Genomic DNA, 11,556 nt, shown 5'->3' on the forward strand with positions numbered 1-11,556 from the left:
TGGCTACCGGCTAATACAACAGAAAGTAAGTACTCTGTCCCTCTTTAGGGCTTAGTTTGTCTTTCATACAGGACCTGGGTCTGAGTCTTGTGTTTCTATACAAATGGGATGCTACAGGAAATGGACAGTGTTTTTTGAGTTCGTGTAACAATGTTTTTCTTGGAGCTAAATCTCTAACCTCTTTTCAAAATCTTTCAGATTTTTAGGTCTTTCAAACTCATGTTGCGTGTTGTTCAAATAAACAGAGCTACTGTATATTTTAAATCCAAGATCCACAGGGTTTCCAAAGACACCAAATATGTCTTGTTGCATGAATTGATGCAGAGAAGATTTGGGATTTTCCATTTAATGTAAAGAAGCGCTAAAAGCCAATTATACAAATACATACAAATATAAATATGTTTGACTCAGAAGTATGATGTACAGAAGCTTTAATAAAGCACGACAACTTATATATAACACACAGAATATATATTTGATATCAAATGGAGTGGGAGAAATGTATCTAGAACAAAATCAATCAACAGAAAATTAATCAGCAACAATTCTGATAAGCGATTGACCATATATGTCAAGCAAAGATGCCAATTATCCTCTGCTTCTCAATTGTGAGGATTTGCTGCTTTTCTTTGTCTTATGTGATAATGAATTGAATATCTTTGGGTTTTGGACTGTTGGTTGGCTAAAACAAGCATTTTGGCTTCTGAGAAACTGTCTGACATTTTACATTTATATGAAAATAATTGTTACTTGCAACCCTATTACACTGGTTGATGCTATGTAGGTGCTGGTGGATTATTGTTACTGAATCCTTGAGCACAGTTTTAAATTAGACTGTAGGTGAATTAGGTGAAATGCCAATTATAATGTCTAGAATTCACTTTTTTTCTCATACTGTAGTGGTGACTTCAAATTCAGAATTTCCCCACAAAGGAAAGACTCAGTATTTGACTCTCTCTTTTGTTCACTTCTTTATAACTATAGTATTTTATATGTTAAATTCTGACATTGTGTACTGATAATGTACATCCATTGGTTTCTGTGCTGCTGTCTTTTTGTCAGGTCTTTGTAGTTAAATAAAGGTTAATTACAACAAAATGAAACAAATTCTGCATTCACTGGTTTGCCCTATCTCTCCGTAACAATAAATCAAACTTTGTTGTATCTACTGTGTCGATCCAGATAATCGCCCTACACTATGTATCACCTGAGGGTGCCTGTGCTTCTCCTCATGCTGCTTGTATTGCTGCGCTGCGTCACCGCTGCCCCAAGCCACAGGTAATTGTATATACTACAAGCAGAGCAATGTGCTCTTCGGTGAGTTATGGTGGTTATATTTAGTGGTCCAGGATTAGGTGCTGAGTTTAAACAGTGGCAAGTGATTCAATTTAGCAGGTTTCACTTTGCTGAAATGTTGCATGTCGCATCATATCAGACACCAGCTGAAATGACTACTGTCACAGGCAGGAAACCAATGTAGGAGTTTAACCTGAGGTCAGCACACAAGCAGCTGAATATCATGGAAGTTGTGTGATAAGAAGGGCTGTGTTCTGTGTGAGGAGCAGCAGGGCACTGATAACTCTGGAGGTGGAAGCCAATTGTGCTCATCTGTGGGAAAGTGCTTCATTGTGCAACTCAGGGGAGAGCTAAGTGGCCACTTTTTCTTCTTGCTCTCGGGACTAGTGGATGTTTTGAAGAGGGTATCATGGGCCGTCAGTGTGAAACAGTTTGGCCCTTTTCCCTCTGTGATTCAGGTACTTCAGTCCCAGCTCATCCAGCGAGCAGGAAAGTGCTCTCCCAGACAGTGACGGCTGGTTAGCTCCTGGGCTAATCTCCAACCCGTTCCTTGGCCTCGTGGGTACGCGGCCGCAAAGGGGCCTCACAGCTATGAACAGGTGACGGCATTTTACAGAAATCAGCGGCTGTATTAAATCCTCATTACATGACAAACATTATCATCTACGAGTGTGTGTGATGTCGGTGCATCTCTCAGTTTCCCTGCTTTCTCTTACCCTCCCAGTCACCACATGGAGAAGAGGAAGTGCAACACAGCCACCTGTGTCACCCAAAGGCTAGCAGACTTTCTGGTCCGCTCCAGCAACACTATCGGCACCGTCTACGCACCGACCAACGTGGGATCAGCCACCTACGGGAAGAGGGACCTACTGCAGCCTCCCATCTACCTGCCTCTCTAGTACCAACTGAGGAAGCTCCACCAGCACTCCCAGTGCTCTGATGATATAACCAGACATCTTGTGTAACAATGATTGTGAGACTGATGGCACTGATGGTAATGATGAGAACTGAATTTTCCCGTTTATTTTATAAACTTTAAGAAACAGTGCCTTTAATTTAAACCATCAAAGTCAATATATGCCCCCCCCTCCCCGGCTTTGTGTGTGTTGTGGCTTTGTTAATGCTGTTCCACAATGGCATGATGTGAATATAGAAATACATCCAAGTAAATAATAAAACAATAAATAAAAGAAAACAGATGTAAAGCCATATGAAATAAATGTTATCTGTTGGTTTTGATAATAAAATTGTTGAAATATATTTTTAAAAATCTTCATGCGTTTTAAGCCACATTATTGCATATCATGGCAACTGCATGCAGGAGCTATGAGCTATTATCGTATCATCAGTACTCCTACATGAGATGCCCATTAGAACAATTGAAATTATTACATTTTGGCAACCGGCTCCCAACCTGCTTCCCCATGTCCCACACAAACAAAAGGGGTGTCATCATGTTTCTCTGTAGGTAAGAGAGACATCCAATAGATCAGATGAAGATTAACTACATTAATGACACGCTATAATGTCATGTGCTGGGAGTTGCCACAGGTAACCTAAGAGGAATGCCTATAACCTAGATGTGTTTAGTGTTGACCTATAGACCATTGCATGCCTGAGTCATTGCCTGGGAACATGGAAGCCTAAACGACACAGAGACATTTGATGAGAACACTGTTAAACTTACTGAATCCAACTCTTTAGTCTGTTCATTTTAGTCCAAATTCAACCTCAGTTTTTATGCCATCATTGGAAGTTACTGGTCCAAGCCAAGAAATGGTCTGGCATTACCCCCCCCCCCCCCCCCCCCCACCAAATCAGCAAATTGTTTTTACACTACACTAAGTTTTTGTACATATTAAACAAACAATAAATGTGATATATGTATACGATGTGTGCATTTTAAAGTTCTTAAGGTGGATTTTGTTCACTTTGGACTGCACCAGGCTAGCTGTTTCCCCCCAATTCCAGTCTTTGGGCTAAGCTAAGCTAACAGTCCCTGCTGGCAGTAGAAGAAGAAAGATATAACTATTGCTCTAAGTTTACTTTGTGAAATATTTCCTAAATCACTTACATTTTTATCAATAATGAACTGAAGCTCTATTGAAATTCAAGTTAAATTTGATTGGCCATTAAATACAGTCCCCTTACTCAAGTTTTGCTGTGTAGCTACACAGCAAAATACCTCCTTTTTCTGTATGTTATTTTTTGGTTTAATTCACAAAAATGAAAAACATATAGAATGTTTCCTCAGGAGACTTTAAAGAAGAATTCATGATATTATTGGACAGACTGTTTTGCATGATAACAGTTCACAATGTTATGTTCATATTCATCTTGTAGTAGCCTACAATAGCTAATGTATTGGTCATACTCTGATTGAGATAAGAGAGATTAGATGTGAAATGCATCTACAAAAACATCCAAGAGCACTTTCTATCAATGGACAACGTAAATGTTGTTGCATACATTGAATGCCAAACACCATTTGTCCAAATTCCTTTGTATGACAGATTTGTGATCGCAGTACTGTATTCCATTTAGTCATGTGTTGCCTGCCTGCAGGGGTTATTCAGGGTAACGTAATGAAAATCAAGAGGGGAAGTATGACGCACAGCATTAACCTGTGTTTGATTATCAGTGACCCGATCATCTCAGACGCTGACATCAATACTCCCATGCATGGTTAACACCGGCATAAAAGGTTTTTCAAAAATAGAACAAGTGCCGGCTTTTGCTGATGAATCCAAAAACAAAGCAGCCATTATCCGCCAAACACCCCGACAGAGAATGGGGATCGTGTCAAGATCTGTCGATTACTTCATGTAAAATCACAAATGGCACTGTACTTCAGCTGCTATTCGGTGCTGAGTTGTTTATCACTGCAGTAATGATGGCGGATGAATGTTTTGATGGAATTTTAGATCTGATTCGTGACCCGGTGACCACATTAATCTCTGACATTAAAGATACAATTGTGATCCAAATATAAACTAGAGGGTTACCCTACCACCAAAATTAAAAACAAAGGACCTGCTCTTACTGCAAAATGTATTGACTTTATGGGTCTTTTGATACAGGGACTAGAACTAGACAACAAATAAATCAACTTAAGTTCCTAATATTTTCTAAAGCTAGCAATAACATAATATCCTTTTTTTTGCCAAATGTTACTCTCACACATACTCTGTCCATCAATAGATAAATCAATATCCCAAAATGTTGTTGTATTATTGACAAACACACAAAGTCCTGTTTTTATCATTATGACAATCATGGCATAATGAATTCAGCAATAGGGTAAAAAAAAGGGCTTTTAATATCTCATAGGTGTGCATCAGTACACAGGGAAATAATTGACAGGGAAGTGATTTAACTAGAGCTGTATATATGTGGGGAAGAAATCATTAGATTCTGTTTTACGCCCACGAACAAAACTTTGAATTTAATATAATTAGGTATCATGGGACCTCATGTTGCTGCTCAGGGTCTGCTAGAAGTGAGATGTATGGGTGGAAGTTAAACAACACACAGGTCCTTGAAAAAGTTGCCTTTTTAAAACCATTTACATATGATTTCATACAGATTTACCTTTCTTTGATACACCATTTTCACAGCAGACATTTTGACTTGGCATAGCAGGAAAAGCACAGGTGTTACTAGTTTCATTAAAGGCTCTGTTCTATTGAAGTGTCCCAGTAAACCATGACACTGTGACAGTGAGCCAGCATGTACAGTAGCAGATCCCAAAACTGAACCAGCTAAATGGAATTCAGCAATCATTAATTTCATTATTTACATTATTTACTATTTATTTATTATATTATTATTTTTTTTTAAATGTTGTTTTGTACTTATTCAAAATCAATTGGGGAGTATACTCGACAATAAAGTACACACGGGACACAAACATACTTATCGTATACTTATATATTATCGTCACTATGAGATATTTCCATGTACATAAATTGTCACAACGCGCCTTCATCAGTTTCCTCTGCTTTGTAAGCTCATCCCTCAGTGCGTGCGCTTGTAAAACTTGCCCTGCTGCTTGCCGTAGATAATTGTAAACACGGAAGTTACGTTGCTTCAGTGCTCTGTTGTCATGTGCTAAAGACAAATCTGGCTAGCTAGCTACCACAAGGATTTTCTAAGAGTATTTTAACAGTCTTACCAGTTGGGTTTTAAATGTTTATCAACGTGTCCATGCCGAGAGGGAAATAGAATATAGCTAACGTTACCATACATTGACTGTTAAACCACGTCCCTGTGTCGGAAAAATGCAAGGGCTACCGTTAGCTTAGCAACTTCTCAAAGGAATGGAAGATAAAAAAGAGAAAACTTTTCGGTTTGTGGTCGTGGGAGGTGGCATCGCGGGTGTGACATGTGTTGAGCAGGTGAAAATGAATTGAGAAGTATCAAGTTGGGTCTAAATAGAATAAATCTATTAACGTATGTAACTTACAGATGCTCTGCTATTGCCATGCATGCCATGTAGCTACTATAACATTCATCTTACTCTTCATTGACAGCTGTCATCCCAGATTCCATCAGCTGACGTGGCTCTGATTACAGCAGGTCCCCATATCAAGGCTGTGACCAACTATAAACAGGTCAGGATGATGATGATGATGGTGGTGGTGGTGGTGTTCAGGGGGAACATTATTATGAATACACAATGAATGCATGGACGCATGAACTCTGACTCATCCTCCAAATGATGACAACGTCAGATATTAAAACTTGGACATCCTGGTTTGTATTACTTTGTCAGTGACCTGTCATTCTGCTCAACATGCACTGAATAATCTGCATCATTTTCCTTTGTTCTCCTTGGCAAGGTGTCCAAGACACTGGAGGAGTTTGATGTGGAGGAGCGACCATCTAGTGTTTTGGAGGAGAAATGTCCCAACCTGACTGTTATCCACTCTGCTGTCAAATCTCTTCACACACAGTCACATGTAAGTAGCTGTTTTGCGGAGCATAATAGAAACTGACAGATTGTAATGGTGTGTAAAAATGTGATAGTTTTGTATTTTATGTTATTCTGTATTTACATTTCAACATTTCTGGTTTGGTATTCTAGATTTTATAAAAAATTGTGACTGCTGGTAAAATTTGATATGTAACTAACAACTATAAATAACTGTAAAAACATTAGCTATGCATTAGTTGTTTACTGATTATAATGTTACAATTGCAGTAAAGTTCAGACAGAGTTTTTCTGAAACATATCTCAACCAGGGCTACTTGGTGACTATTATCTGTCTACTATTGCCACCTTGTGGACATGTGGTTTCAGCATGCGGTCTAAGTGCAGTGTAAAAGTGAAAAGGGAACATCACTTTCCCAATGTGAGAAGAGAGAAAAATAATTAATTAATTAAAAATGAATTACTATTTCCCATTTTCCTTTCTATTCTCAGTCTGTGGAAACTGTAGATGGCCGGGTTTTTGGTTATGAGAAGCTGTGTATCTGCAGTGGGGGCAGACCCAAGCTCCTAACCCAGGACAACCCTTATGTGCTGGGGATACGGGACACAGACAGCGCCCAGGTACACCCCCATCACTCTGGATGCTTGTGTTGTTATTGACAGTCAGGTCTGAAATTCCTTCAGGCACTGAACTAATAAGACCTTCTTACAGTAGCCAGAAGCAGTTTGTCCAAAGAAAAAGAACATCCTCTTATTATATTTTGTTTGTGTTTTGTGCTGTGCACTATTTTCTTCTGTCCCTTTATTCCTTTGAGCGTGACGTTACAAAAGTGCATCTGGTAACATTTTAACAACTGCAGCTGCTACAATATCTTGTTGCATTTGTTAAAAAGTGAAGGCAATAACAGCGTGCATCCAGGTCTCTAATTGTATAATAATAGAAATCATAATCTACAAACAGGCAAAACAATTGGACTGAAAACCTAACCTCACATGTTGATGCTCACATCACAGTTTTCCCTGTATTTGTGTTTCAGGAATTTCAGAGGCGGTTATCCAAAGCGAAGAGAATTGTTGTTGTTGGCAACGGAGGGATTGCCTTGGAATTAGTGTGAGTAAACTATAACCGAAATTCTGAAACCAAAATTTCAGTTTAAAAAGGACAACATGTTCTTATTTCTCTGTTCTTTTTCTGACTGAAGAGCATCACGCCGATATGAAACCCTTTCACATTATTCACACTGTCCGCTCATTCAGTATGAACTGTGAACACCTTCTGCATAGGTTTGAGGTGGGGGGCTGCGAGGTGATCTGGGCCGTGAAGGACAAGGCCATAGGAAACACCTTCTTTGACGCTGGGGCGGCACAGTTCCTTATCCCGTCGCTGGAGGCTGACAAACCAGAGAGAGCTGCTCCCTGTAAGAGAACTCGCTACACCACAGAGGAACCAGAACCTGGAGCGTCCCAGACCTTCACAGCAGGTCCTCATCTTAGGTTTATTCAAATGCCTGACAAGTAAATGTCTCTTCTGCTCTCAGTTTTCTTGCTTAAATCTGTGTGTGTGTGTACTTCCAGATAGAACAGCACGAGGGCATGGTTCTACTCCCACAGAGTCTGGCAGCGCCCTCGGTCCAGACTGGCATGAAGGAATAGTTCTACGAGGAGCAGAGCAGGTGAGATAGCGCGGAGGTCAGCTTGGGAAGTCTCTTTGTGTGGATATCACCTTCTGGAAATAAATCTGTGTCTGTCATGACCTTCTGTTATGTTACACCTTCCTCCTCTTCTCCTCGGTCTCTTCTCCCTGCTGGTGTGTGCTCAGGTGCCCCGCAGGGTTTCTCTGGAATACCAATGTGAGGTGGAAAAGATCTTCACCTCCGAGGAGCTGCTCAATTCCCCACAGCAAACACTCAGACCCGAGAATGGTGGGAACTGGATTTGCTGCTCGGACTGATTTCCTTTCCTCGCGTTTTTTTCCCTCCCAACTTTTCATTCTGCAAGCTTTTCTCTCCTCTCAGTAGGATCCTGGCCGGTTTACGTCCAGCTGACCAATGGCAAAACGTTTGGCTGTGATTTTGTTGTCAGTGCCACCGGTGTCATGCCAAACACAGAGCCATTTCTCCATGGCAACAAGGTAAATAAAGGAGAAATAAGCTCTCTTGTGCTCTTAAGTCTTTTAAGTGGGGCAACACTGCGGGTCTGCATCTTCTTGTGTCTGTTCACAAAGTCTGACGTTATGTAATGCCATTAAATTGAGGTCTCGCTACTATCTCTTCTGCCTTTTTTTAAGTTGCTCCCACAGTCCTTTAGGGCCAAACATATGTGCAAATCTGTTGGTAACCTTTTAAAATATCCTGCCGAACAGATACATTTATTGATTTGTGTTGCAATAACCCCTGTCCAACTGTGCTGGTGGGTGAAGTCAAACAGTGTTAACAGTAAAGCAGACACACAAAGTCATGCAGAGCTCTCAGCAGTTGGGTTTTAACGCCTCCAGATGTCGCTAAAGAACAGAGAGAATGAGCTTTTACCACTCTTTTATGTTTATCTCCCCTTTGCGGACATAAAGTATGAATCATATCTCTGTTCTTAATGATCACTTTTTTCCTCTTTTTTTTTTTTATTTAGTTTGCGCTGGCAGATGACGGTGGCCTGCAGGTGGATGACCACATGATGACATCAGAGCCAGATGTGTATGCTGCAGGAGACGTGTGCACTGCATGCTGGGAACACAGCCCACTGTGGCAGCAGGTAAACTTGCATCAACCTGTGCAGAGTGCCCTTTTTTGCTCCGACTTTGCATCTTCAGAAACTACAGTACATAGGACAACATGCAGTGGTAGGATAGTGCAGGATTATTTGCCTTCAGACTAAATTATGTCATCTTCCACATCTGAATACCTACTAAAGGTGCCATATATATCATGATTTGGATCAAATAAAGCAAATATTCTCTGCATCTTCAATTCTCACATACTGGCCTCAATTCAAAAATTATAACAGCTCTACAAATGTGAATTATTAAAAGCAACTGGACTGATTCTGTCATCCACACTGTTAACCTTTTACTAAAGACAAACTCGATATCCTTGATATGGGTTAATGACCCTGTTTCTGAATTTACATCAGGATAACATTGAAAATGAGTATGGAAACATACATCTGTGAAAATGCATATGTTTTGTGTACAAGTCAGTTTGTCCTGAAATAAGTCAGTTAGGTCATCAATAAAAGGCTTGTTTCAGTTCCCCTGGCGTTGGTTGTCTTGTATTTCCGTGCTCTTGCTACAGATTTGCCAGAGCGTTAGAGGAGTCCACATAGAAGCTGAAACACAGTATTGTATTTCTCCTGTAAATTTGAATCTCATTTGTGTGTGCCTTGCGTGCAGATGCGTTTGTGGACGCAGGCCCGTCAGATGGGCTGGTATGCCGGCCGCTGCATGGCGGCGCGCGTCCTGTCAGAGCCGATAGAACTGGACTTCTGCTTCGAACTCTTCTCGCACATTACCAAATTCTTCAACTACAAGGTGCATGACTTTTTACTGCAGGGGAGAGAAGTTATTTAAATGATAACCAATACATTAATCATTTACTATGCAAATTATAACCGTTTTCCATTAAGAATCTTCAAGGTCACTTCACCGTGCTACTTAGTGTCCTCCTCTCTCTGCCTCAGGCTCATTCACACCGTGCATTTAAACAACTTCCTCTCTGCTGGTAATTCCACAGGTGGTCCTGCTGGGGAAGTTTAATGGGCAGGGGCTGGGGCCCGACCATGAGCTGCTGCTACGCTGCACCAAAGGCCACGAATATGTCAAGGTGAAACTGAAGAGAAGTACTTTTGTGTGTTAATGTAACCAATGTTTTTTAACAGCGGCAGTCTAATTTATGTGTGGCTCATTCACCAACATCGACACACTAACATAAAAAAGTTGTGCGTTATTTTACACGCAAATTTAGTGCATCAAAACCTGGCTGCCGTTAGACATTCTTGTAGTGCCAATGGCATCTGGAAAATATGCAATTATAATTTTTGTAGCTGTGTGAAAGGAACCATTGTTTTTACTGAGTATATGAACTAATGCTGGTAATGAGCCAGAGGCAAAACAGGATCAGCTGGTTATTTGTTTAAATTGTTGATATAAAGGGATGGCGTGAGATGTCTTTCCTCACATGTCATCCTAATCATTTCATTCTGCCCCTGGAGAAATCATCACGTCTAGCTTCAGTCTCACACGGATCACCCCTGTATGTCTTCTTCTTCCAGGTCGTTCTCAGTGGAGGGAGGATGGCGGGAGCGGTGCTGATCGGAGAAACAGACCTGGAGGAGACCTTTGAGAACCTGATCCTCAACCAGATGGATCTGACCCCGTATGGAGAGGAGCTGCTCAACCCCAACATTGATATAGAGGACTACTTCGATTGAGTGTGTGGGGTGTGATTTTGGTGCCCGATGTTGAGCACTGCAAAGATGACACTGATGAAGAAATATGAATTCAAGGATACTCGTGCCTGAAGAATGTCTAAAGGCATGAGAAAGAATCATGCAGCTAATGGTTGTGTCTTGCCACTATCTTGGTTATTATTAATGCACTTGTACATTTAAAAATATATTTTTTATTTTAAATAAATTATTTTCAATACCAAGTGCATTAAATTAGTACTTGAGTGATGTGTTTAGAGAAGGCTTTTTCATTTACTTGTGGCATGAATCACTTCATAAACTTCAGTGAGACACGCTTGCAGGTATGAGACACTGAGTGTGAATGAGACATGTTCAGCAAAACTTGTGGTAAAAAAAGAAAGAAAAATCAGTTTGTTGTTACGTTGTCTTAGTAACTCTTGATCAAATTTCTGCAACAACAGCTCCTCCTGAGCCTCTGCAGGCGTTATAACAATAGACATTATCAAGCTTTCACAATGCTGTCTATTGTTCCTCCAATATGTTGCTCTTGGGGATGTTGCCTGAAAACCCATGTTTGAAAGGACAAGAAACATTAGAAGTCAAGTGGAAAGAGTTCTCTTCACAAGGTGAATATAAATGACTAAAAGAAGTTTACTTGCTGCTCCACTTGTTGGTTTGCTTTTAGGTTTGTGTTTTAGACTGTTACTGTGTTTTTGGGGTCAGTGGTTCACCAACAGGAACCCGCCCACATTGATTTATCTGCTCCTATTGGCTGATAAAGGTTGATATGGCAACCTTGTGTTTTAACTCACTGAGCATTATGTAAAATGTGTAAAGATCAATGTGTGTAATGAGCCTACTAGTAGTAGTGAGGAGGAAGTGGGCACGTGTTCCAGTTCTTTTACCCTAATTTACAACTGTGGAAA

General features: G+C 40.4%; 2 protein-coding genes across 5 annotated transcripts; both read left to right on the forward strand.

Annotated features, from left to right (window-relative positions):
• The first annotated feature begins 1,198 nt into the window (after positions 1–1,198).
• Positions 1,199–2,195, forward strand: LOC139305349 (calcitonin gene-related peptide 2). Its single transcript, XM_070929320.1, has 3 exons — positions 1,199–1,278; positions 1,755–1,895; positions 2,021–2,195. The coding sequence occupies exons 1-3, from the start codon at positions 1,199–1,201 to the stop codon at positions 2,193–2,195; spliced, it is 396 nt and encodes a 131-aa protein (XP_070785421.1).
• A 3,316-nt stretch (positions 2,196–5,511) lies between these two features.
• pyroxd1 (pyridine nucleotide-disulphide oxidoreductase domain 1) lies at positions 5,512–10,977 on the forward strand. Of its 4 annotated transcripts, none has more exons than XM_070929060.1 (13): positions 5,512–5,693; positions 5,829–5,909; positions 6,138–6,257; positions 6,722–6,850; positions 7,267–7,340; positions 7,514–7,723; positions 7,809–7,902; positions 8,049–8,151; positions 8,245–8,360; positions 8,855–8,977; positions 9,615–9,752; positions 9,955–10,044; positions 10,493–10,977. In XM_070929060.1, the coding sequence occupies exons 1-13, from the start codon at positions 5,616–5,618 to the stop codon at positions 10,649–10,651; spliced, it is 1,515 nt and encodes a 504-aa protein (XP_070785161.1). In that variant the 5' UTR covers positions 5,512–5,615; the 3' UTR covers positions 10,652–10,977. The 4 variants fall into 4 exon arrangements, with proteins under 4 accessions (XP_070785161.1, XP_070785159.1, XP_070785160.1 ...); XM_070929058.1 differs by having other exon boundaries at positions 7,514–7,710; positions 7,805–7,902; XM_070929059.1 differs by having other exon boundaries at positions 7,514–7,710; positions 7,805–7,902; positions 8,248–8,360.
• Positions 10,978–11,556: the final 579 nt, after the last annotated feature.

Source organism: Enoplosus armatus, chromosome 22, assembly GCF_043641665.1.
Source record: "Enoplosus armatus isolate fEnoArm2 chromosome 22, fEnoArm2.hap1, whole genome shotgun sequence".
Lineage (NCBI taxonomy): Eukaryota > Metazoa > Chordata > Actinopteri > Centrarchiformes > Enoplosidae > Enoplosus > Enoplosus armatus.

Coding starts and splice junctions, on each gene's coding strand:
- LOC139305349 (XM_070929320.1), top strand. CDS start 1,199: ATGTATCACCTGAGGGTGCCTGTGCTTCTCCTCATGCTGCTTGTATTG. Junction 1,279..1,754: donor ACCGCTGCCCCAAGCCACAG/GTAATTGTATAT, acceptor TCTGTGATTCAG/GTACTTCAGTCCCAGCTCAT. Junction 1,896..2,020: donor GGCCTCACAGCTATGAACAG/GTGACGGCATTT, acceptor TTACCCTCCCAG/TCACCACATGGAGAAGAGGA.
- pyroxd1 (XM_070929060.1), top strand. CDS start 5,616: ATGGAAGATAAAAAAGAGAAAACTTTTCGGTTTGTGGTCGTGGGAGGT. Junction 6,851..7,266: donor GGGACACAGACAGCGCCCAG/GTACACCCCCAT, acceptor TTTGTGTTTCAG/GAATTTCAGAGGCGGTTATC. Junction 9,753..9,954: donor CCAAATTCTTCAACTACAAG/GTGCATGACTTT, acceptor GTAATTCCACAG/GTGGTCCTGCTGGGGAAGTT.